Consider the following 26601-nt stretch of genomic DNA (forward strand, 5'->3'; position numbering starts at 1 on the left):
GCGTGCAGATGCCTCCTATTGGAAAAAAATCTACGCACTTACCCGAGGGCTCCCGAGGTCCGGACACTTCCGCTTCTGGGCCTCTCCAGTCAAAATGCGCCGGGCCCACGTATCGCAGGGGCGCAGGCGGTTCGCAAGCATCCCTGGGATCACGTGGGCCGGGCCAGCCAATAGAAGAGAATCTCCCTTCATACTTGACAGATAGACCTGTCAAAAGTATGAATGGAGATCACCCCAAAAACACATCAAAACATTAAAAATGTGATTTAAAAAAAATTATTTAATGTTAAAATTGCATTAAATATTTAAAACAAAAATTAAATTTGAAAAATATTAAAGCTTTTTACAGGGCTAAAAATAAAGTTTAAGCGCATTTTTAAATTGAGTGAAATTTTTTTTAAATTTTTTTTTTTTTATAAACTTTTTAAAAAACTTTTATGCTGGTAAAAGCAAGCCTGCTTTTACCAGGCGTAAGATTTCTAAGGGATTTCAGCGGGCGGAGGTTCTGCAGAAAGCGGAACTCTCCACCCACAGAGGCCCTTCTCCAGTGCAGGCGTCTGATCTGTCAAGAGCATTCTTGACAGATCAGAAATGCCGGTTTTCAGAGCATGTGCTTCGTACGCCTGAAACTGGCATTTCCGATGTCCCTACGGGTGTGTACACAGGCCGTACACACACATAGGCATTGAAATATACGAGCCATTAGGTTCCTGTTACAAAGTTAGATTCACTTAATAAGCAGCTAATTTCCAGAGAGAGAGACAAGCTATCTAGGATGTTTAGGACAAATTAGACAGAATATACCTAGCCAGCTCAGAATTGTGTACTCTCATACCAGATCACTTAGAGACTGAAACAGCAAGTGAGACATTGAGGTCTTGCTTCCTAAGATAGTGCCAGTCAATTCAGAGATTGTTAACTCGTAAAGCAAGTTAAGTAAACATCAAAAGGCTCAGTCCTGTATTTTTTATTACTTTCCCAGTTGTGAAGAACAATTGGAATTGATTGAAAAAATCACTGAAAACTATTCTGCTTGTTTATAGGCTATGTAAAATAAATCAGTTTCTCAGCTCACAATTGGGCCTCATCTCACTGGAGTGCTCATCACTCCACTTTGAGAGACACAAGAAATTCACTTGGCAGCATGAGAGAGATCATAAGAACACAAGAAATAGGAGCAGGAGTAGGCCAATTGGCCCCTCGAGCCTGCTCCGCCATTCAATAAGATCATGGCTGATCTGATCCTAACCTCAAATCTACTTGCACTCTCCATCCCACCCGAACCCACCATCTAGGCGATCAAAGCTCGTCCAGGAGATCACTCTGTCCCTGTATTCCTGCAGTACTTACCTTCTGTAAGAGGTGATCTCCACCCCAGCCAGGAACAGGCCCAATTTACTCTTGAAGGACTCCTAGCTGGCAGCCTGTTCCCTAGGTCTTCACTAATCCCTGTGAATAGAACCATCTCCTGAAATCTAACACAGAATTAGAACACAAGAAGTAGGAGAAGGACCAGGCTACACGGCCCCTGGGCCCGCTCCGCCACCCACAGGGCCATGACCGATCCGCACCTAGCCTCATGTCCGATTTCCTACCCACTCCCCGTAACCCCTAATTCCCCTTACTTCTAGGAAACTATTTATTTCTGTTTTAAATTTATTTAAAGATGTAGCTTCCACAGCTCTCTGGGGCAGCAAATTCCACAGACCTACCACCCTGAGTGAAGAAGTTTCTCCTCATCTCAGTTTTGAAAGAGCAGGCCCTTATTCTAAGATTATGCCCCCTAGTTCTAGTTTCACCCATCATTGGGAACATCCTCACCGCATTCACCCGATCAAGCCCCTTCACAATCTTATATGTTTCAATAAGATCGCCTCTCATTCTTCTGAACTCCAATGAGTAGAGTCCCAATCTACTCAACCTCTCCTCATATGTCAACCCCCTCATCCCTGGGATTAACCGAGTGAACCTTCTTTGTACTGCCTCGAGAGCAATTATATCTTTTCTTAAGTATGGACACCAAAACTGTATGCAGTATTCCAGGTGTGGTCTCACAGTATCCAGTACACACAAAGAGGGGCCTTATTCTTACAGCCCAAGGTTGTGTGATCGTTTAGCTAGATATCTGGCAATAAAGTCTCTCTACTTCATAGGGGACTCATGGCCCGCTTTTTAAAATAATAGTATTTAAAAATAATAATAAATGTAATTAATTACATAGAATGGCAGAGCAGGTGATGTGTTACTGCTGCAATGTGGGAGCTGGTGGACACCATTGATGTTCACAGTGATCACATTTGCAGTAAGTGTTGGCTGCTTGAGGAACTCTGGCTCCGTGTGGATCAGCTGGAGTCCGAGCTTCAAACACTGCGACACATCAGGGAGGGAAGAGTGTTACCTGGACTCTGTTCCAGGAAGTAGTCACACCAATTAGATTAACTAATTCAGATGTAGTTTGTGGTCAGGGACAGGAGGGTGTGACTACGAGTGAGGCAGGTACGGGGATCCAGGAGGTAGTGTTGGAGGAGCCGCAGCCCTTGCCCAACAGCTTCGAGGTTCTTACGCCCTGTGGGGACAGGAACGGGGACTGCAGGGAGGATGAGCAACCTGGCCACAGCACCGTGGAACAAGGGGCCATTCAAGTGGGGGTAAGTAAAAAGAAATCTTGTAGTGGTAGGGGATAGTATCATTAGGGGGATAGATAGGGTTCTTTGCAGCCGAGAGAGAGAGTCCCGAAGGCTGTGTTGCCTGCCCGGTGCCAGGGTTAAGGACATCTCCTCTGGGCTGGAGAGAAACTTGGAGGGGGAGGATCCAGTTGTCATGGTCCATGTTGGTACCAACGACATAGCTAGGACAAGGAAAGAGGTTCTGCTGAGGGAGTATGAGCAGCTAGGGGCCAAATTAAAAAACAGAACCACTAGGGTAATAATCTCTGGATTACTACCTGAGCCATGAGCAAATTTGGCTAGGGTAAATAAAATCAGAGAGTTAAATGCGTGGCTCAAAGCCTGGTGTGGGAGAAATGGGTTTTGCTTCTTGGGACACTGGCACCAGTACTGGGACAGGAGGGAGCTGTTCCGTTGGGACGGGCTTCACTTGGCCAGTGCTGGGACTAGAATCCTGGCAAATCGAATAACTAGGGCTGTAGAGAGGGCTTTAAACTAATTAGTGGGGGGGGGGGGGGAAGGTTTCAAGACAACAAAAAATAAAAATGTCAGCGGAGAAGGCAATAGAGCAAGGTAGCAGTGGGGGAATTAAAAACCAGAGCGTGTCAGGAAGGGACAGAATGTATAAAGATAAAAGGTAAAGTAGTAAATGGGGTAAAAGCAGGAATAAATTGTCACAAAACATATTTAAAAGTTCTTCATCTGAATGCACGCAGTATTCATAACAAAATAGACAAGTTGACGGTACAAATAACTACACATGGGTATGATCTGGTGGCCATTACAGAAACATGGCTGCAAGGTGACCATGACTGGGAACTAAACATCCAGGGGTATTTGACAATTAGGAAGGACAGACAGGAAGGAAAGGGAGGTGGAGTGGCTGTTAATAAAGGATGGAATCACTGCAATAAGTGAGAAATGATATTGGGTCAAAGGATCAGGATAGTGAAACAGTTTGGGTGGAGGTAAGGAACAATAAGGGGAAAAAGTCACTGGTGGGCATAGTCTATAGGCCTCCTAACAGTTGCAACTCTGTTGGTCGGAGTATAAATCAGGAAATAGTTGGGGCTTGTAATAAGGGAACAGCTATAATCATGGGGGATTTTAACTTTCATATTGACTGGACTAATCAAATTGGGCAGGGCAGCCTTGAGGAAGAGTTCATAGAATGCATTAGGGACGGCTTCCTTGAGCAGTATGTTACTGAACCAACCAGGGGGTAGGCAATCTTAGATCTGGTCCTGTGTAATGAGACAGGATTAATAAAAAATGTCCTAGTTAAGGATGCCCTTGGAATGAGTGACCATAACATGGTTGAATTCCAAATTCAGTTGGAGGGTGAGAGAGTTGGATCTCAAACCAGCGTACTAAGCTTAAATAAAGGAGACTATGAAGGTATGAGAGCAGAGTTGACTAAAGTGGACTGGGAAATACATTAAAGTGTAAAACAGTACATGAGCAGTGGTGTACATTCAAGGGGATATTTCACAACTTTCAAGAAAAATATATTCCACTGAGGAAAAAAGGGACGTAAAAGAAAAGACAGCCATCTGTGGCTAAGTAAAGTAATAAAGGATAGTATCCGACTGAAAACAAGGGCATATAAAGTAGCCAAATCTAGTGGGAGGATAGAAGATTGGGAAGCATTTAAAAGCCAACAAAGAACAACTAAAAGATTAATTAAGAAAGGGAAGATAGATTATGAAAGTAAACTAGCAAAAAATATAAAAACAGATAGCAAGAGTTTCTACATCTATATAAAAAGAAAAAAGGGTGGCTAGTGAATGTTGGTCCCTTAGAGGACGAGACCGGGAAATTCGTGGTGGGGAACATGGAGATGGCAAAAACGCTGAACAAATATTTTGTATCAGTCTTTACAGTAGAGGACACTAAAAATATCCCAACACTGGACAAACAGGGGGCTATGGGGGGGAGGAGCTAAACACGATTAAAATCACTAAGGAGGTGGTACTCGGTAAGATAATGGGACTAAAGGCGGATAAATCCCCTGGACCTGATGGCTTACATCCTAGGGTCTTGAGAGAAGTAGCGGTAGGGATTGCAGATGCATTAGTGGTAATTTTCCAAAACTCCCTGGATTCAGGAAAGGTCCCAGCAGATTGGAAAACTGCTAATGTAACGCCCTTATTTAAAAAGGGAGGTAGACAAAAGGCTGGAAACTATAGACCAGTTAGCCTAACATCTGTGGTTGGTAAAATGTTGGAGTCCATTATTAAGGAAGCAGTAACAGGGCATTTGGATAAGCATAATTTAAATCGGACAGAGTCAGAGTCAGCATGGTTTTATGAAGGGGAAGTCATGTTTGACAAATTTGCTCGAATTCTTTGAGGATGTAACATACAGGGTGGATAAAGGGGAACCAGTGGATGTGGTGTATTTGGACTTCCAAAAAGGCATTTGACAAGGTGCCACACAAAAGATTACTGCACAAGATAAAAAAAACCACAGGATTGGGGGTAATATACAGGAAACTGTTATATCCGGCACCGACGGGACCGAGCTGTTGCCGATCTGTCAAAACTGCTGGACATACAAAGTTAATGTTGAAGCATACTGAGATTTTCATCTCCATATCTGACAACAAACACTGTTGCTTAGCAACAGCTTCAGAGAGACTTTCCAAAGCCTGACTGTTGGGGGAAAAAAAGCCACGAGGAGAAAAACAAACTAACAGAATGGCTCCCGATTTCTGCCAGTAGATCAAGGTTTCTGGACATACAACCTCCGGATAAACCAAAGTCTCCTGTACTGGCATGGGTGGAAGATTGGCTATCTAACAGAAAACAGAGTTGGGATAAATGTTTCATTCTCAGGTTGGCAATCAGTGACTAGTGTTCCACAGGGGTCAGTGCTGGGACCCCAACTCTTTTCTATATTAACAATTTGGAGGAAGGGACCGAGTGCAACATATCCAAGTTTGCCGACGATACAAAGATGGGAGGGAAAGCAGTGAGTGAGGAGGACATAAAAAACCTGCAAAAGGACAGACAGGCTAAGTGAGTGGGCAGAAATTTGGCAGATGGAATATAATGTTGGAAAGTGTGAGGTTATGCACTTTGGCAGAAAAAAATCAAAGAGCAAGTTATTATCTAAATGGAAAGAAACTGCAAAGTGCTACAGTACAAAGGGATCTGGGGGTCCTGGTGCATGAAACACAGAAGGTTAGTATGCAGGTACAGCAAGTGATCAGGAAGGCCAATGGAATCTTGGCTTTTACTGCAAGGGGGATGGAGTATAAAAGCAGGGAAGTCTTGCTTCAGTTATACAGGGTACTGGTGAGGCTACACCTGGAATACTGCGTACAGTTTTGGTTTCCATATTTAAGAAAAGATATACTTGCTCTCGAGGCAGTTCAGAGAAGGTTCACTCGGTTGATTCCGGAGATGAGGGGGTTGACGTATGAGGAAAGGTAGAGTAGGTTGGGCCTCTACTCATTGGAGTTCAGAAGAATGAGAGGCGATCTTATCGAAACATATAAGATTGTGAGGGGACTTGATCGGGTGGATGCGGTGAGGATGTTTCCACTGATGGGTGAGACTAGAACTAGGGGGCATAATCTTAGAATAAGGGGCTGCCCTTTCAAAACTGAGATGAGGAGAAACTTCTTCACTCAGAGGGTAGTAAATCTATGGAATTTGCTACCTCAGAGCTGTGGAAGCCGTGACATTAAATAAATTTAAAACGAAGATACAGTTTCCTAGCTGATAAGGGAATTAGGGGTTACAGGGAGCTGGCAGGGAAGTGGACGCGAGTCTAGGTTCGGATCAGCCATGATCCTATTGAATGGCGGAGCAGGCCCGAGGGGCCGTATGGCCTACTCCTGCTCCTCCTACTTATGTTCTTCCAGGAGTGACCAATGACAATGAACCCAGACACCATTTAGTGCAGACCCAAAATTTGCAACCGTCACCACGACAATCATTTTGATTAGGCAGGCTGAAAATATTCAATTTTGACAGTATACTGCAAACTAAAATCACATTTCAACAGGTGCAGCAAGAAACCATTTTAATGGTTGGACCTCAGTTAACTGGGAGCTGGCAAGCAGGCATCCAGGGGCAGCTCACTGGGTTCAGGGCAACACATTATCAGGCACCAGATGCCACCGGGCCAACAGCAGGGCAAGTCATCGGTGGCGGGGGAGGATTTTAGGAACACGGAAGGATGGGAGCCCAGGGCTCCTGTTCCTCTTAGCCCCACAGATACAAGTTGTTATTTAAAAGAAATACATGGAGGGCCTCTTCTGGTCCATTGGATTTTACTGAGCGGAGTGGACACTCCACCCAGTAGGTTGTAAAACGGCTTTGGGGTCCCATCTATATAACAAGACCGGCCCCAGATTAGTATAAATTTGAGGCTACTGCAGGAGTCTGGTAGGAGCCCCAGGAACCTGGACTTGAACATAGCCACGGGGCCAGAAGAAAGTGCTAAATCTTTAGATTTGAATGCCAGTTTCTGCCAGGCGGACGGAGTTAGAATTCCTCAAAAAAAATCTCATTAATCTAAAAACACATCGTATGTTGAATGAGGGGGAAGTCTGTTGTAGGACATTCAAATGTATTACTTTAGTTAAGTTGCTGGCAGCAACAGAAATGCTATAGGCTGAAAAAGAAAAAAAAAATGCCCAATGGATAAATGGTGGGAGATAGACAAACTCATAGGGGGCAATGTTCCTAGCCCTGGGGAGGCGGAACTGCTGGGAAAATGGCAGAATCTGGGAGTGGGTATCCACCCCCAACCCGCCTCTGTGCCATCTTCCCAGAAGGCAGGTACCTGGCCCACGCCGGATCCCGTCTCCAAGGCGGGAAGGGGATTAGTGCCAATTAACTGCCTGTTAACATCTAGTTAACAGGCAGTTTTTTGGCTAATCCCTATTTTGAGTCCTAAAGTGTGGGCTTCCTGACAGCTCCAAACCTCGCCTGGGTCAGCGAGGCGAGCCGTGGGTTTGCGGGGGTCGGCCGAAATGTCCAGTGTACAGGTGAGTGATGGGTGCAAGTGTGGAGAGGCAAGTGTGTGAGGTGAGTCTGAAGTGTTTTAATAAGATTACTTACCTTTGCTTCTTCCTCCAGGCTTCATCGCTTTAGGCTGCAGAGATGACTGGATGGCTGCTGCAGTCTCCGATGCAACAGCCATCAGATTTCTGCTCAGGAGAGGGGTTTGGGGAGTCTTGAGTACAAGGGCGGGCTTCATGTCAATCAAGGGAAAGTAGCGTGGGTTGGCCGGATGTCGATAAAGGCGGGACTAAAACCCAACAAGCAGCAGTCCTGCCATCATCACGTCCCCATTGATAAAATCAACCCCATATAAACAAGTGGCAACTTTTTGGAAGGATGGTGTCATTGTTCAAGTTTGAGTAAAAGTCCTGATCTAAATAGAAAGTTTTGATAACATTCAATATTGTTGCAAGAATTGTTGACAGAGAAAAATACCAATTATAATCTTAACACCAAGGAATATATAAAACTTGGGACATGTATTAAAAACCCACACTCTAAACAGATGGGCAGTAATGAATATCTGCTCCTCCACATTTTTAATGGAAAGAATTACTAATGCAAGTCTTTTATTGAGGAGAACAAATTCATTTAACAATATAGTTGGGAAGGAAAACACCATTTACTTATTTTCCTGGAACCAATCAAAAAATAAACAGTTAGTTCACTATCTGAGGAGATCTCTTACAAGTTTCTTTCCAAATCTTCAGTGGAAGGTACGCATGCCTCGCTCATTTCTACATCCAGCGCCCACTGCTGCAACTCGGTCACCAACGTTAAGGCGAATCGGTTAGTGTATATTAAATGCCTTTTCATTCTACGTGTAGAAATGCTGGTTTGCTTTAAGGTACTTTAATATGGATACTCCAAGCATTGAATGGACTGCCGACTTCAACAGTTCAGATTTTGGTATAGCCAATTAAATTCCTGCCAGCTGCATTTTGTACTACTGTACCTCCCTCCAAAACTAAACTTTGCACACTTGTTTTAGGTTAAATTTTGGACAGCCTTGGTCTTTGACTACCATTATAGGATACTCCAAATAATAATAAACAACTTGATTACTTTGTGGCTCCATTGATTTCCTTGAAAGGTGGTCCAGGAGGTCCCTGGGTCACATTAACTTACAGGAACGGGTTCCAGACTGCCTCATTGAGCAGATTCAAGGTGGAGTCGGCACATTACACTTTCCAACCAGCAGACATCCCGCAGATGTTTCATTCACGTTTATTCTGGGTCGTTTTCAAACACAGTGGGACGAGGGTACATTGGCTTGCAGTTAGCAGTGATTGTTGGCTCGTACACTTTCCAACCAGCATACATTCCACAGATGTTTCATTCATGTTCATTCTGGGTTGTGTTCAAGCAGTGAGGTGAGGGTACATTAGCTTGCAGTGATTGTTGTACAAGCCTATATGCTGGGGGGTGTGGGTGAGGGGGGAGGGGGTTGTTCACTATTGAGTAGGTCCTGCAAGCACAGGATCAGATTGAAAGGGACTATGTTATGAGCCTGTCATCGGCTGTAAAAAGGTGCAGGACAAGCTGTACAGAAGAGTACCATTATGTTCTCAACCAATCCATTGTTGGTTCCTACCAATCCATTGTTGGTTCCTCAGTGGCAAGTGTGGACTAACTGTGGGGTTCAGTAGGTTCTATGTATTATCTTGTGCTGACCTTTGCACATTCTGCTGCACGTGGTGCATTTGATCATCTGCTTCCATACTTTCACTTTTCCTTTCCGGGTCTCACTCCAAGGTTCCTTTAAGGCTTTCTGGGCTGCTATTTGATCTGAAATAATCATGCTACAGATGGAACAGATAATGTCGCAACCTTACAAGGCCTATTACCATATATTTTAAGACTGCTCTGCCAACCTCTGATCCAGTCAAACCTAGGAACCATCATCAAATCATCACCACCCCACAACACACTTCCTAACTTGTACAGTCCACAAACTACCCCAATGCACTCTTCTGTAAGCCCCATGTGACAAACTGAAGTGATTTCATAAAATCACCCTAATTAATTTTGACTATCTCTTGTAAGGTTATTAAATTGTGGGTTCGATATCTTTCACTCAAAATTGCTGTTTTTCCTTACACATTCACCGTGTGTATCAAGCAATACAAACAGGGACACACCTGGAACATTTACCAAAAACAAAAAGAAGTTTGTCCTTGCACTGTATAACTTCCAACTGTGCTCCTCCGCAGGGAGTGGCTTCAGCTATCTTCAAGAAAAAGGCATGACAATATAAAAAAAATTCAGAACCACCAATTTAACTACTGCAGAGACAATAAGGTTAATGTTGTTGCTCTACACCTCAGTCACTTAATTCACATTGTTCAGCATTGAACTCCCAATTTGCTGGGTTATTTACATTGCTTAATTAAAATTACTGGATAATTCAAATTTTTTACTGCAAAAACCAACTTTGAATTCAGATTTCTCAAGTGAAGTCAGTGCCAAAGTTGGATATAAATCATATCCTCCACCAGTCTGCATAATGTTAACATACATTAAAAATTAGAAGTTAAAAATTGGTTTCATGATGCACATACATTCCTATTTGGTTCTAGTCTAAGTACCTGTATTAAGTGTTTTATGTTTGAATATTCGCTGCAAGTGATATTTGAAGGAGTAATTCCAGTGAATAGAATGTTATGACATCATCCACAAGATAAAATATTCCTTATTTAGATTCTCCTCTCTTCCCATCCACATAACCTATTCCATGGACAATGCTGGGCACAAGAGGGTCCGTCAGTCTTCTACAAGTGTCACCTTACAGCAAGTTGTGAGTATAGTTGCAAGTACCAATTGGACCAATTGACCCATACTTGCAATGACGAGGTGTGTGCGCGTGTTGGGGGTGGGGGAAAGGAGAGAGGAGAACAGGGAAATATGAACATATGAAGAGTGAGAGACGACCAGTAATGCCATCCAGAAAAAAGCGACAAGCTCATGCACTACTGACCCACCCCCAAAATCATAATTTCCTACCAACAGCCAGAAAAAATATTGTACCCAATTCAAGAAATGTTCTGGGAAACTCTTCTCCAACTTAATCACACTTTACCCACTACAACAAAAACTGTTCTCTGCTCAGGAACCTTGTCAATTTCTCTGTTGAAGGACTACAATTCCTCACCCACTGCACATTGGTCTGTTACAGAGGGCAATGAATACTTGTTGCACTGAACTTAAATCTCCATCTACAGATTTTATATGTATGTTCCCCCCAATCCTACAATGCCCATCAGTCTCAAATAGCGCATCCAAATCAGAAAGAGTCCAATCCCTTCAACATTTTAAAAACCTCAAGTCATACCTTTTAAGCCTGCATTCTCTGAAGTAAATCATTAACTCTTGGGGCTAGCAATGGTAACTAGGCATTATTATTCTGTCCGAGTTTCCTAACCCCAAAAGCATGACACTGCATTTGTCCACATTCAAAAACACCAGCCACAATCAATATCATTTCCTCAACTTGTTTAAATAAGCCTACAACCCACTGGTTCAGTCTTAAGTCACTAAACCCTGTGTATATGTTTATGTCATCAGCAAATTTAAGAATGGTTCCATTGATGCCCTTGTCTAAACCATTAATGTAAATAATGGACAGCAATGATACCAATACAGAAGCATATGGAACGCAACTCAAACAGTCCCAATTCAGATCTACTCCCATTAATAATCCCTGCTTAAGAGCTTTTAACCAGTTCCTTATTCAAGATAATTTTTGTGTGATAATCCCATTGGTCAATAGCTTTCTATGTGGGACTTTGTGGAAATCAAGGTATACATCAACAGGACTACCATCACCACCACCCTGGTCATTTCCTCAAAAAAGTCAATCAGGTTAGGGAGGCAGGATCGAAGTTTCTAAAACCACTGAAAGGCCCCATCACCTAGAGGTACCGCCCCCCCACCCCCCGCCCCCTCTCAAATAATTGAAACCACATGAGGCTCCCTCCAATCCATGAGAACCAGCCCAGGGCTTCAGTGAGCTGCTGAATGAGCCAATAGCTCACATATTAGTCATCCTTTCCTTTAACACTCTAGACTAAGTGGCATTGGTTTCAACAGCACTCAACTTTAAGCACACTAACCTAAGCTAAAACAATGTCTGCAGTTCCTTAAATTGAAGCAATTCTGGTTGCACACCCATCCTGTCATAGCAGCACAAAGAGCACCCACCCTCCTGCAAGTTAGGACACCAAATACTTGGTACATAGGCAACTTCAACAGCAAACCCACACATCACCAGTCTGTGTTCAATGTAGCACTTGGCCCATCTTTTCCATTGCACATGTTAGATTTCCACCATCCAATGTATGGCTATGAACAATTTAGTTTGAACCTTTGGATTATACCAGCCGAGTGTATACGTACAAGCAACCTGTATATCCCATTGCCCCAGAATAGACGTGGCTCAATATGGTTTGATGCCAGTCAGTAGAATACAGTGAAGATAAATTAAGTAAACCTATTACACAGAATCTAAACTCATGCCTTTGAAATAGTTTAGGTCCTGATTACTTCTCCCAAGTATTCTAACTACATTACAAGAGAAAATAAATCACATGTAAGCTTTAAAAATGTTCCCTCGCACCCCCACCCACCAAAAAGATATACAGTGGGATATCCAAACATGAATACTTCAGCCTGTGCATAATGCTTGAAACCCTGAATCTCTCATCTATCAAACCACAACACTGAAGCATCATCGCAAAAATCCTTTTAAGATCAATGACCCATTAAGGTTGGCTCCAGCTCACGCCAGTTAAGTAAAATAAGCATTTCTTTTCCTCTCCTCTTTCATGGAGCTTTCAAATATTTATGTTGGTAGGTGGTCAACTAGGAAGCCAACTTTCAAAATTAAGCTACAATTTTACTTCAAATCTCTCTCACCCACCATGAAAGGAAATTGATACGACAGTAACATTAGCACGAGCTAAGCCAACAAGAGCGCTCAGGTTGCAGTTGCATGGAAGCGTAACCATGGCATTTCAACCCTCATGAAATTCAGAAGCACTCTGTGAGCCACCCATGATGTATTTTTAACGGAAGGTAGGTCACGTCTAGGACATGTATTACAATTCAAACAACGGCAATATCGAGAACCTCTAAAATTGGAAAAACCTTAGACAATGAAAAACAGGGTAATTTTATTTTAATTGGTTACAGAAGTTAACACTTGTGTGTCATAGCACAATAAAGAGTACATGCTAGATTATAAATTTCATAATATTTGCAGATATGTGCATTGAGAGTCATGTATAATTATATAGCTCTAGACATTAGGATGGCAATACTATGTGACAGAGCGGAGTCTTCCTATCCTAAACCACTCCTAGTTGGGTACAGGGAGTGAGAGACAAAGGATATTGCATTCAGGAAGCACTGGTAGGTGCGAAGTGAAGCACATCTCTTCAGCAGTCAGACATGGGGTCTCTCCAGTTGGGAGACTTGGTTTGGATGATTTCTATTATCCAATTTTCTTAAACCAATAGAGTACCATAATGTAAAGTGGAGGATATTTCTTGACCCACTGTATAACAGCAAAGAGTGAATATTTATACAATTCACCATGCAGAAGAGCCAAATATCCTGGAGGGATATACAAACTGCTTGTGATTTATCACTTCATCTAACCCCACCCCTCAAATTGGATTGCTGCAGTGTCCTGTTCCAGCATCTAGTGTGCATTCTTCCAGAAACAAGCACTTCAGTGGCAGCATTTCAATGAGAACACTACAGGAAGAAAATGAAGACAACGACTGAACAAAATATTAAAAGGCCCATTTCCAAACTGCTCTTTCAATCTCACGACGCAATGATATTCATTTGTTTTACGGGCAACACCTAGATGCAATATCAGTGCTGCTGTATGTTGCCTGAATCAATCTCTCTCGCACACAAAAAGTCAAATGCATTACAGAAGCCAATTACATTCGTTTGAAGCAGCATTCGAGGTTGCCCTGAAGAATTGATGTTTTGGTCTAAATATAATTTGAGAGAAAACTCAAACCTTGCACTGAATCTTTATATAGCCTTTTGCTTATTTTCACTGAACATTAGAAACCTGCTGTTGTCGATAATAAGTAATCTCTACAATGGGGCTTTTATCAGGCTTCTGAAGTTCGACTTTTAATACTGCACTTGGATTTGGGAAAAATCATTTGGTAGATTAATGAAAAGTGAACAATACAAATTAATCAGAAAGAATTCTTGGAATGAGCTACACAACTAGCTTTTTAATTCAACTCCCTATTTTGTCAGGGTTCCATTCATTTGTTAAATAATTTCTGCAAGGACAGTGACAAACCAGCAACTTACTCGCAAAAGGTGGCTGCAAATTGATTCAGTTCACAATTTCAACATTTAAAGACAGGTACAATAGGAGACTTCCAACAGGTTTTCACAATTTAAAGTAATTTTATGTTGCAAGTTTAAGAGCATTTGATTTCCAGCCCGTCCAAGACAACACTGAAGGTTAGGACAATGCAAATTCATTTTTTTTTCTTCAACTTGAACACGCACGCACACATCCCCCCACCCCCCCCCCCCCAAATAAATAGGGACCATATTTGGGAATGTGGGGATTTTTAAAACTTGTCTCCATTAAAATTCTTTAATGTTGCTTAACTGGGTACTGTACATTGTTAATCGTGTCTTTACCTTCTGTCCGTTTCTTCCCCTCCAGGTAAAGAGGCTCCATCTCACAGCCCTGTCAAAAACAAACCAACTAACCAATGTTGATTGCAGTTTTGCGGGGGGGGGGGGGGGGTTTACAACAATTTTCTCTTTTCGAAGCTCGGGTTGTGCAGATACTGTACTATTTGAATGACCCTTGGCCTATATAAAAGAACAATGTTCCACAGTGAGGATGTAGGTTCACCCTAACCATTCCCCAATGTATGATTCCGATTGCTGCCAAAGCACCAGGGAGTCACTGAGCAGAGACAGGGAACTGTCCTCATTATGTATCTCCAAAAGGGACACAATAGTGTTACAAAGACCTGCAATTATGGTATCTACCCACTCAAATAACTAAGAAATTGAATTTGTCCAAGATCAGAAGAATAAATAGATGAAACAGAAAATAATTTTGTTCCTCCCAACATCAACACATGAATTCAATAGCCCATTGCTGTAAAAAAGGGGGAAAAAAGTTTAAGAAATTCAAGGTGGCCCTATCAGTTTAAGGATTTGGCCTATTATTGCCTAACTCAATACAATGAAAGAATAAACTGTGATAGCAACAGGCAGGCATCCAATTTCCACAGATGAGGTCACTGTTTTTTCCCCAGACATATTATTCTGCCACTTATCTTTTTCGAGCTTTAGGATGAAAATTAATTTCCTTAGCCAAAGCACAAGTTTAAAAAGTACATCTTTATTGGAATATTAGCAGATCTTGATCTTTCTATCTTGAGGCAAGATAACAAAAAAAGGATGACCAAAGGTTCTTGCATTAACCAGAAGTTGCTGCTTCAATAGAGACAAGTAGGATCCACGCAGATGGTCTAATTTTCCAAGTCAGAATTTGATGAAAGAAAGTCAGTCAGTCAGTCACTGACTACGCTGCTGCAGATTTTATAATTTACTAAAGATACCTGCTGGACTCCATTTTGATGCTTGGTGCCAAAATATGTGACAGTGTCACCATTCACCACTGACACGCCTCACCTTCAACATGAAATTCATCAAAATAACTCAGTATTATGCAACAGAAGACCCAAGGTAAAAGATTTTGGAGCCGATTTCATTTTATCAAGTTGAAATTATTAATTACCAAACTGCTGTTTAATACTGGGCTTCAACTTCAAACAGAAATGTCCCAATAGACTATGGCTGACAACATGCAACAAGGGTATGGCTCAATTCATGGAGCCCAAAAATATCAGCACCTTTCCCTTTTAACAGAGCAGGAGCCTTGAATCTCTAGGATTTTAATATGCTCCCAGTATATTTTATGCTATTTGGTTTCCCATTTGAACTAGTGTTAATTTTTATCTTCTGCTGCCATTTTTTGCTATTATTATTGGCACAGCAGGAACTTACAATATAAAAGAAGTCAGTAGGAAAATAGTTAAATGGCAAAAATCAAATGGATTTTCCTGAGATTTTTGCACCTTTAGAATAAAACTGTAACCCTGATTGGTGAACGAGTGGCTTAACAAACCGTCAGAAGAAAATGTTCTTCACTATTTGCTACAAATTCATTTCAGTGCCAATAAAACACAATCCTTCTATCCATAGAATAAAAGCACGTTCATGGCAAAGGCTATGTCACTTCTGATTGATCTTTGAGCCATTCATAAAAACCCAACCAACTATAACGGAACAATTTAACAGCCAGTATTTATATTGCAACGTTCAACTGAGAAAAGCGCTCCAAGGTGCTTCAGAGGACTAATGGGGAAAAAAAACTGATGCCAGGCTAAAGGACACATTAGGAAGGATGACCGAAGGCTTAGTCAAAGAAGTAGGTTTTAAGGAAGGTCTTAAAACAGAAGAAGAGGGGTTTAGTCAGGGAATTCCAGACTGTGGAGTATAGGCACTTGAAGGGATAGCTAATGATCGGACGAAGAGGTGTTGCAGAAGAGACTGGAGCCAGGGATACAAAATTTGGGGCTGTTGTAGCAGTGGTGAACATTACCGAAATACAGATGGACAAGGCTGTGGAGGGGTTTAAACACAAGGGTGACAAGTTTAAATTGAGCCATTGGGAGACTGGAAGCCAACGCAGCTCAGTTAAGATGGACTAATGAGCGAGCAGGGCTTGTTGAGGACTAGGTTATGGGCCGCAGAGTTTTGGAATAGCTGAAGTTTACTGTATCCAGTAATTGATGCTGAAGGTGACAAAAGCATGCAACAGGGTTTCACTAACAGATTGAGAGAGGTTGTCAGAGGTTATGGAGGTGGAAATAGGTGGTGCTTGTGATGAAGCCGATAGGGGATCAGAAGCTCAGCTTGGGATTGACTCCCCTAACAGAGGCCAGCACCTTGGTTCAGCCTGAGACATTGGCTTGGAGGGTGATGGAGTGGGTGGGGGAAGGTTGAAGGAGAAAGTGCCAGTGGGGTAAGTTGAGAGCCGGGGGGGGAGGCGGTAGGAGAAGAGGAGGCCAAGATGTGATCTTATAAAACAGATACAAGAGAGAGAAAGCCAAATCATTTCTTGCTCATTTATGTTGCTTTGATTACCTGGCCACTCTAGAAAAGATTGTTAACTGAAATTAGGATGTGCCTATTTTCTCATGCAATAATTCAACTATTATTTCTCATTACTTGATCTTACCCAAAAATTAAGTGTAAAACTAAAACCTTAAGATAACTTTTGCATTTTCAGCTGTTTTTAATGGAACTATTGGCACTACTGAACCAAGTTTAATTCTAAGTTGTATCTAGTTATGAACCTCAAAACTGGGTTCAATATTATCCATTAGTTTAAAAAAAGTGGGTTCTGATCATATTGCAAGTCACAATAGACATTAGAGACTTATCCTTCTCCAAACCAGAGAGGCTTGTCTTCTTCAGAACCCCTTCACAATAGCAGTAAGAAAATATATGATAGGACTGTAGATTTTACACATCAGGATAAATCCAATGTGCTAAATTGTGACAGCATGGTTTTCTTTGCCATTATAATTATCAGTCCCACACAATATCAGGTCACTTAAATACAGCATCTTTGAGTATGCACAAATGGGCCCACACAGTACGAATAGATCAGCGTTCAAGCTCGACAACTTACTTCAAACTTGTTAATGGATACTGCTATGAATTATATCCTTCCATTGCATTAGTGGTTAGTGTGACAATGCACAATAGTACTTTTTCCCCTCAAAAAGTCTCTTAACTGTCCTGGTGTATGAAGTTCAAATAACATGATTATAAAAAGTGGTCCCATTGAACTTAATCGCCTTCTCTTGACCAGAGTAACTAGCATTGTAATGGAAGGCAGCAGTAATTATGAGATATTACAAGTTCTGCCTCATGATATAGATTCTAGGTCTTGATTAGAATTCATGATTATGAAAGCTTTTAAAAAGGGGTGATATTCAAAGCCATTAGCACCCAGCCATGTGATGGATCCATTTTATTGTGCATCATAATGAAGTTGTGTTAAAATAGACTCGCCTAAGAGTCTAGCACGACAACTTTGTGGCCACTTCAAAAAAAAGTTCTACAGACTTGATTTTAAAGGGAAATCTGCCGAGTTGATTTTGCTGGGTGCCACTTGAAATGCCGATGAATCACCTGTGTCTAGGTGGACTGCTTAACAAACATTGACCACGGTGTTTGAATGTGTTTATACTGGGCTGTGGGCAGAGCTCATCATTTGGGGTTGCTGAGCTACTGGGGAAAGTTATCATATCGGACAAGAGGTGCTTTGTTCTACAATTGTAAATCAGGAAAACTAGTCAGCCAGACTGTGTGCCTGTAACTATTTTTTGATTGATAGTGCTATAGCCAGAAGCTGCCCAATCTAGGTACAATCGTGGCACATTTTTCTCTGTTCACCAGTTCCCTTCTTCAGTTTTGAAAGGGGCACTGAGATTATAGTAACCTTTTTAAACTAATTTAGTCTTGCTTCTCTTTAATTTCACTTAATACATCGGATTTGTACTTGGTAGCCCAAAATTTCCAGTTTTGAGTACTTATTTGCCCAGAGTTTGGTGTTACACTTACTCCGTCTTATTGCACACTGAAGTTCAAAGTTGCAACTGACATCATTACAGCAGTTTTATCAAGAAATATCTTGTTATTACCCAATAGAAAAATCTACACCCTGTTTGCATAGTAAACATTTACTCCCTCCAAAGTGGTACAGTGCACACATTAAGAAGCTGTGCCATTCAAAGTTCAAAAGTATAAAACTGGTTAGTGTCTCAAGTAAACCTCAACTTGCATCCAACAAAACTTTTACACATCCTCAATGCCACAGCAAAAGCTCTCAACAGGAGAGATTAATTGAAACTATTTGCTCATGTGCAGGGCAAAAGCTGACATGTGCAGGCTGAACCAAACGGCCTGTTCAATGTTGTAACTTCTACGCATGCTTATTGTCTGAATCACAGCAACGCAAGATGGAGCTGAGAATTTACAGTGCACTTTGCAATCATTTCATCATATTTATAACTGGAAGGGTCTTGATGTTACAAAGCTTCAGAGTAAATAAAAACAAAATAAGCTATATTTTCTCTTCTCCACCCCTACTTATCCTTGTCCTACATGTTCTTGACCTGTGCAAGCATCTTCCAGAAATGTTGAACAGTTTTTAAAAATTGAGAATCTAAGATGAAGGGGCAAGGTGATAGTGTGCGAGATCAAGGCGGAGAAAAGAAGAATTGAGAGATAAATCATGAGAGTGATTAGGCAACATGGCCGCGAGGGTGAAAATGAATGCAATGTGCTAAAACGCCTAAATATTCAAGCAGATTAAGCTGCACGCACCAATATACACATTCCTTTGACCAAAAATTCAAAACCAGACTAAATTGTTGCAAATGTTATTCCCCTGCATCTGTTAAGGCCTGATATCACAAGCTCATAGAAAATGTAAAAACTGATTGATTTATTTTTAAATCACAGCCTGTGTTACAATGTCGCATTAAGAAAAATATGCATAAAATTCAGGCATTTTTCTATAGATATCAGCCAATAAGATTTGTAAAAAGCACCTGCAGCATCTATTTTCATTTTGTGAGAAAGGAGTGAGTCAGCTCATTGAAATTCATTCTGGAAATTTACCTTCAGGTTATACATGTTTTCCAAAAATTACTCGTCACATACATACACTTACAAAGCTCATCATTAATGCTGAACCTGGTAAAAATGTCAGTGATGAATGCAAGCTAAAGATAAGTTAATGAACTTATTTTTCCCTATAGAGCGAGCACTGACCTTTGCTGGAAGTAAATTTCCCCCTTCAGATGCTTTCAATGCCTGTTAATTCTAATTTCTTCACAGAAATATATTACGATTTCTTCCAAGTATCTCACCGTAAGGCTTTCACTTTACAATAAAAATGAACAGCACATAATGGCATGTACCGTCTCATGTTTACTTCATTACTCTATTTAGACAAATGCTGACACCAGTTCAGGTACTCTTGGGTGCAATATTTCACGCACAATGTAGTGCTATACTTACAGAACTTGAAGTGACTATCATGAAAAACAGTACCATCTTTATAAACCTTAATGCACTTAACTGTCAGTCTGTGTGATCCCACTCTGCAATATAGCAAAGAAAAAAGCCCAAAAGGTGAAGTGCGACTGGAAAAAAAAATAACCAAGTTACTACAATTGCGGCACTGCTGAGAATGGCCATCAATATTTTGATCTGTCATCAAAATATGCCATAATTGAACAAAACACAAATATTTGTTTCCAAATAATATGTAGAACTTAAAGCTTACATCTAAAACAGTTCAAAGTGCCTGAATCTCAAAGCTAACCGACTACTATTTCTTTCAGTTCTACTTCCAAGTTTTACTTCCCCAAGTTCTAGCACACTGGGCTTCAGAAAGTTGAAGCGAACTCAGCAAGAGATCAGTGTCATTCTGGAGCAAGACCCAACTACATTGGGCCTGGAGTTAGAGCTGGATTGGGCAATAAAAAAAACACAGTAGCCACAAACAATGTATGGTACTCAGGCAACAGTCCACATCGATTGCAGTCAACACAGAAGGATTTATGTCAAAGTATAATTTTAGAAGTACCTGGAATCAATACAAAAAAACTCAGCACACAAGGATACGGTTTAATGGCGCTTTAAAAATATAAAATTGAACTCCCGAGTATATCACATCTATTAAAAAATTCGGCATTTCAGGCATTCAAACAATACATAAGAAAGGTAACTGAATTCCTTAAAACTGCAAATCACAAGTTGGGAACAGATTTTTTAAGCAGAATTCCTTCTAAAATGTCATGAAAGGGGAATGCGTCCCACAGCCACAGATTTTTACAAGTATTCCAAATCACAAGATTTTGGTACACTACCAGAAGCTTCTTCAGGCTCAACTTTGAAGTTAACCAGCATCCAACATTAGGTGCTTCTCTGATGAAGTGACAGAGGCAGAACCTGATCAGTCAGTAACCTACAATGCAGAGTCTGATAGAGTTTTCATGATTGAGTGCAGAACAGCAGGTTGGAGGCCTGCATTCTAAGGGCAGCTGAAGAGTGCTGTAGATGGTGCACAGCACATTGGGCATTAAACCATCTACTGGAAAGAATTGCACTCCTCAGGGTTAAAATGCATTTGGTGTATCAGGCTGCCAATCTGGCTACTACCACTTTTGCTTTGACATAGAAGTTATAGAATAGTACAGCACAGAAGGAAGCCATTCGGCCCATCGAGTCGGCATCGGCTCTTTTGAAGAGCAATGCAGTAAGTCCCACTCCCTTGCAATTTTTTTCTCCTTCAAGTATTCCCTTTTGAATCTGCATCCACCACTCTATCAGGCAGTGCATTCCAAATGCTAACCAATTGTGGTATAAAAGTCTTTCTTCATGTCACCTCTGACATGGTTAAAAAGGACAATAAATAGCAACTTTTCCCATGTTCTAACCAAAGAGCTTTAAAAAAAAGTTGCCTGAATGTCACGTAATGCAGAACTACAGATGGTAATGCAGAACTTGAGATGGTAAGAAAAGGTCATTTAGCATGGAAAGCCTATTCCTTTCACAAGTCATGTAGGCATTGCTCTGTGGCAAACTGCCCCATTCCTTTAGAAAGGTGGCCCCCAGCTTTTAACATAGTAAAACGTCCCAAGGTGCTTCACAGGAGCGTTAACAAAATTTAGTAACGAGCCACATAAGGAGCTACTGGGACACGTGACCAAAAACTTGGTCAGAGATAGGTTTTAAGGAGCGACTTAAAACCTGAGAGAGAAGTGGAGAGGCGGAGAAGTTGTAGTGTAACTGCAGTCCTAGAATATTTCAGTAAACGCTGGCCTTGCCTGCCCAGATCCCATGAATGATGAAAAAAAATCAATTGAAGGAAAAGGCATACAATGTTGCAAAGATTAGCGGTAGGCCAGAGGATTGGGAAATGTTTAGAAACCAGTCAAGAATGACTAATAAAATAATAGAGGGAGAAGATAGATTGAGCAAACTAGCAAAAAATATAAAAACAGACAGTAAGAGCTTCTACAAGTATATAAAAAAGAGAGTAGCTAAAGTAAACATTAGTCCCTTGGAGGATGAGACTGGGGAACTAATAATGGGAAACAGGGAAATGGCAGAGGCTTTGAACAAATAGCGTGTCTCGGTCTTCCCAGTAGAAGACACTAAAAGTATCCCAATAATAATTGATAATCAAGGGGCTATAGGGAGGGAGGAACTTAAACCAAATCACTACCACTGGAGAAAAAATACAAGGCAAACTATTGGGACTAAAGGCTGACAAGTCCCCTGGACCTGATGGCCTGCATCCTAGGGTTTTAGAAGAAGTGGCTGCAGAGATAGTGGATGCGTTGGTAGTAATCTACCAAAATTCCCTGGATTCTGGAGAGGTTCCAGCAGATTGGAAAACCGCAAACGTAACTCCCCTATTCAAGAAAGGAGGGAGACAGAAAACAGGAAACTAAGTCAGTCAGTTAGCCTAACATCTGTCATTGGGAAAATGCTGGAATCCATTATTAGAGGAAGTAATAGCAGGACATTTAGAAAATCATAATAAAACCATGTTGACTCTGCTTGATTGTATGAAAGGGAAATCGTGTTTGACAAATTGATTGGAGCTCTTTGAGAATGTAACGAGCAAGGTGGTTGAAGGAGAACTAGTAGATGATGGGCCAGAGCTTCGGGTCCCCATGGGTGAGTACGTGCTAGGTACTCACACGAAAGCAAGTTGTGAGGAGTACACAGAGTCTGCAAAGGGATGTAGATAGGTTAAGTGAGTGGGCAACAATTTGGCAGATGGAGTATAATGTGGGAAAATGTGAGGTTATCCACTTTGGTAGGAAGGATAAAAAAGCAAAAATATTATTTAAATGGAGAGAGACTATAGAATGCTGCAGTACAGCGGGATCTGGGTGTCCTCGTACATGAAACACAAAAAATTAGCTTGCAGACACAGCAAGTAATTAAGAAGGCAAATGGAATGTTGGCCTTTATTGCAAGGGGGATGGTGTATAAAAGTAGGGAAGTCTTGCTACAACTGTACAGGGCGTTGGCGAGACCACACCTGGAGTACTGCGTACAGTTTTGGTCTCCTTATTTAAGGAAGGATATACTTGCATTGGGGGCAGTTCAGAGAAGTTTCACTAGGTTAATTCCTGAGATGAAGGGGTTGTCTGATGAAGAAAGGTTAAGCAGGTTGGGCCTATACTCATTGGAGTTTAGAAGAATGAGAGGGGATCTTATTGAAACATACAAGATTCTGAGGGGGCTTGACAGGGTCGATGCAGGGAGGATGTTTCCCCTCGTGGGGGCACCTAGAACTAGGGGGCACAATTTCAGAATAAGGGGTCGCCCATTTAAAACAGAGACGAGGAGGAATTTCTCCTCTCAGAGGGTTGTAAATCTGTGGAATTCTCTACCCCAGAGAGCTGTGGCGGCTGGGTCATTGAATATATTCAAGGCTGAGATAGACAGATGTTTGAGCTACAGGGGAGTCAAGGGTTATGGGGAGCAGGCAGGGAAGTGCAGTTGAGGCCAAGATTGAATGGCGGAGCAGGCTCGAGGGGCCGAATGGCCTACTCCTGCTCCTATTTCTTATGGACACAACTCGCAGTCAGAATGTCAATTAAATTTAAACGGTTTTCAATACAGCTGATGCAACTGCATACTGCTTGTTCAGAGTAGAGTTTAATGTTACAGTTGGTCAGTAGTATCCAGGATTTTTTTTTGTCTTTGTAGGCTGCAAAGAACCACAGAATTTCACAGCACAGGCTCATCGCGTTTCAGCTGGTGCTTTGCAAGAGCAATCAAAAGCTAACCCCACTGCCTTTTCCTTTCTGCAGGTCCCTGTATTTCCCTCTGCTCTGTAGAACCATTGGTGCATGGAGCTACAGAGACCTACATGCTTTCAAACTTTATATTCCAAATCATTTGCATATTTCAATTTGTAGAATTTATTCACCGGATAAAGCAAAAGTACTAAAAACCACCCTTTCCAAACCTCCAGGCCCACAAAATTGAAACAGAAGACACCAGCAAATAAGAAATCTAAGTGCTACTAGGATTGAATTGCTTTGGCTTCGAAGCTAGATTACTAGGACTTGGGGATTAAGGGCTGCAATTTGGATATCGCTGCTGCTGGTGACTTTATAACTTTTAGGATCATACAACAATTCAGATGAATACAGCTACTCCAAATGCAATGCTATTTCATCAACAAAAGTTATGACTGGAAACCTATATATCAATTTATTGTTGGCAATTCCGTTTTAATTTGGACTACAACATATACTGATTTTCATAACAGTATTAGTATGTTCTGACTTGACCTACACAATTTGTATGTTATCTCTTGCATATTATTGTTGTTCTGTTATTTAATAAATTAACATAAGCAGAAGCTCCAGAAAGACAGCCCATCTTTCTTTCTCTCCTCCTCTTCCAAACACACCCCCCCTCTCATCTTCACTGGTGCTGCTAGACATGCACTCTCTTTCTGGCATTCATACATCTTTTCTCCAACTCTGATTAAATTCACCAATCCCCAACTCCCAAAAAGCATTTGCCTTACACTGCTATGGAATGTTTCCATCTCTGATGATTACACATAGACTATAATGAAAAACATTCCTGTCAAACTTACATACAACATAAAAATACGAGAAAAGACAGGAAAAGACCAGCTGGTCCACCATCTCAACATGGAGCAAACTATGCAAACCATTAAACCCACCTCACCCTTCCCTATGGTGTGTCACAACCTCCTGGGAAAGACAAAAATGGGAAAACCATAAGTACTTATTCTGAAAGTCTGCAATCCTTAATGAATAGATAAGGTTCAACCTTCAGCCAGTGTTCCAAAGAATGCTGTAATTGTTGTTGGGACTTGACATACAATGGGTGTGAATAGATTATAAATAAGATTACTTGAAATTTGTATGCTTTAGTCAAATGGCACGTCAAAAGACATTAAATTATAAATATTCCATTCACCATTTTAAAAAACATTTGATCCTAAAACTGAAATACAAACTCAGTAACAGTAGAGTGAGCACAAGGTGGCTGCCTATCCAGATCAAGTAGAGATGTGCTTGACTCACTGCGCTAAACTTCATTGAGCTTGGGTGGATGGGAGCTATTTACCTCATTGTTAAGTGCTTAAGCTTTCAGGCAGGTACAGAAACTCTCTGTTGATAACCACTGTTGTATGCTGCATTATAAAGTGGGCAACCAGGTTAATTTGGCTGGTAGCTGAAGCAATGTGAAAAAGAACAACTGCAGGTACAGTACCAGCATATCAAACAACGATTATGAGAGTAATTCATTTAATTTCACTGGTGGAAACAAACACTCCAGTACTCACACCATGTTTATCCGCCAGTCTGTAATCAGGCTATCAACAAGGGTTTTACAACTATATCAAATACACCCCAGAATAGTGTTTATTACCATGTTCATTTTTATACACTGAACAAATATATCTGCAGAATTTGTGACAAAAGCAAATTGAAATGTAAACTCAAGAGTGCAACACCACTTCAAGATGTTGAATACACTTTCATACCCTGTTTAGAAATGTAGAATATTTAAAATCTAAAGCACACTCTTGCATTACTGGGTGAGCAATGAGGCGAGGGCAAAGTCAGAAGCTGAACACACATGTCCCTGGACTATCGGGTTACCAAACGCCTGAGTGTCAGCAAAAGCATCAGCTGATAGACCAAAACACACTTGGACCCTGAATTGTCAGTTGCAAATGCAATCAAAATTAAATGTTACTTTGCGGGGGGTGGGTGGAACTATTTTACAGCAGTCTTAAGCATATTTTTTTTAAAGAAGGAAAACAATGCCTGTTGTGACAAGGAAACCAAACGCCACGTACAATAAATGTGGGTTGGAAGAGGAGCTGCAGACTCCTGCGAGTTAATGAGAGCAGCAGCGCCGAGCCCACAGCTCAGTTTACAGGCGGAAAGAAACTATCCCGAGTGCCGGGCCCGGAAGGGAGGGTGAGAAGAGACCGGATTTGTCCCGTTGCTATCATGACTAGGCCTCGGCCGGATTTCATATCTCATTGCAATTACTTTTTTTTTGTGGCGTTTTCTTCGCCCTCTTTTCTCTCTGAAGTGCGGGGCCACGCTTTTGCTGCAGCCGAGCTCAAACTCACCTCGTCATCCTTGTGGTTCCTGATGCCACGTACCAGGTCCTGCAAATTCTTGTCAAACATTCGGTCAATGCTGCCTTTCACGATTTTCAGAGCCATGATCGCCGCTCCAGTCTCCCCCCCCGCTTTCGTTTCTGTATATGATTTTTTTTGTTTGTTGTTCGTTTTAAATCCCGTCTCCCTACGCTGTTAAAACATGCCAAATGTGATATAGGCCACACATAAGAACGGGGAGGGTAAGCCAACGAGTGCGCTTCCCGCGGCCCCTGGGCCGCTCTCACCTTCGCACAGTCGCCCGAGAGCGGCAGAAAATGGCGGCGGCCAGGCTGGAGTCAGCTGACCGACTGCGGGACAGGAAGAGGGGGAGGGGATGGTTCAGCCCATCTCACGCACGCACAGCCTAGCCTGGAGCAGTCCCTGTTCCATGTTTATATGGAATGTGTGAGCAAGACTTGCATTTATATAGCGCCTGATCACGACCACCGGACGTCTCAAAGTGCTTTGCAGCCACTGGAGTACTTATTTTTTTGAAGTGGAGCCACTGTCGTAATGTGGGACACGCGGCAGCTAATTTGCGCACAGCAAGCTCTCACAAGCGGCATTATGATCATGA

The 26601-nt window shown here is 41.7% G+C and overlaps 1 protein-coding gene across 5 annotated transcripts in view; it reads right to left on the reverse strand.

Moving 5' to 3' along the window:
• ap3d1 (adaptor related protein complex 3 subunit delta 1) overlaps positions 1–26381 on the reverse strand; it is an 87708-nt gene extending 61327 nt beyond the window's left edge. For 2 of the 5 annotated variants that reach the window (XM_086004658.1, XM_086004659.1), the window contains exon 1: positions 25992–26380. In XM_086004658.1, coding sequence (XP_085860784.1) covers positions 25992–26087 — 96 coding nt within the window. In that variant the 5' untranslated portion in view covers positions 26088–26380. Of the gene's footprint in view, positions 1–25991 lie in introns of all 5 variants that reach the window. The other 3 variants (XM_086004657.1, XM_086004660.1, XM_086004661.1) reach the window with 3 other exon arrangements.
• Between the last annotated feature and the right edge of the window lie 220 nt (positions 26382–26601).

The sequence above is a fragment of the Somniosus microcephalus genome, chromosome 13, assembly GCF_052327205.1.
Source record: "Somniosus microcephalus isolate GS21.2 chromosome 13, FLI_Smic_1.0, whole genome shotgun sequence".
NCBI classification, from domain to species: Eukaryota; Metazoa; Chordata; class Chondrichthyes; order Squaliformes; family Somniosidae; genus Somniosus; species Somniosus microcephalus.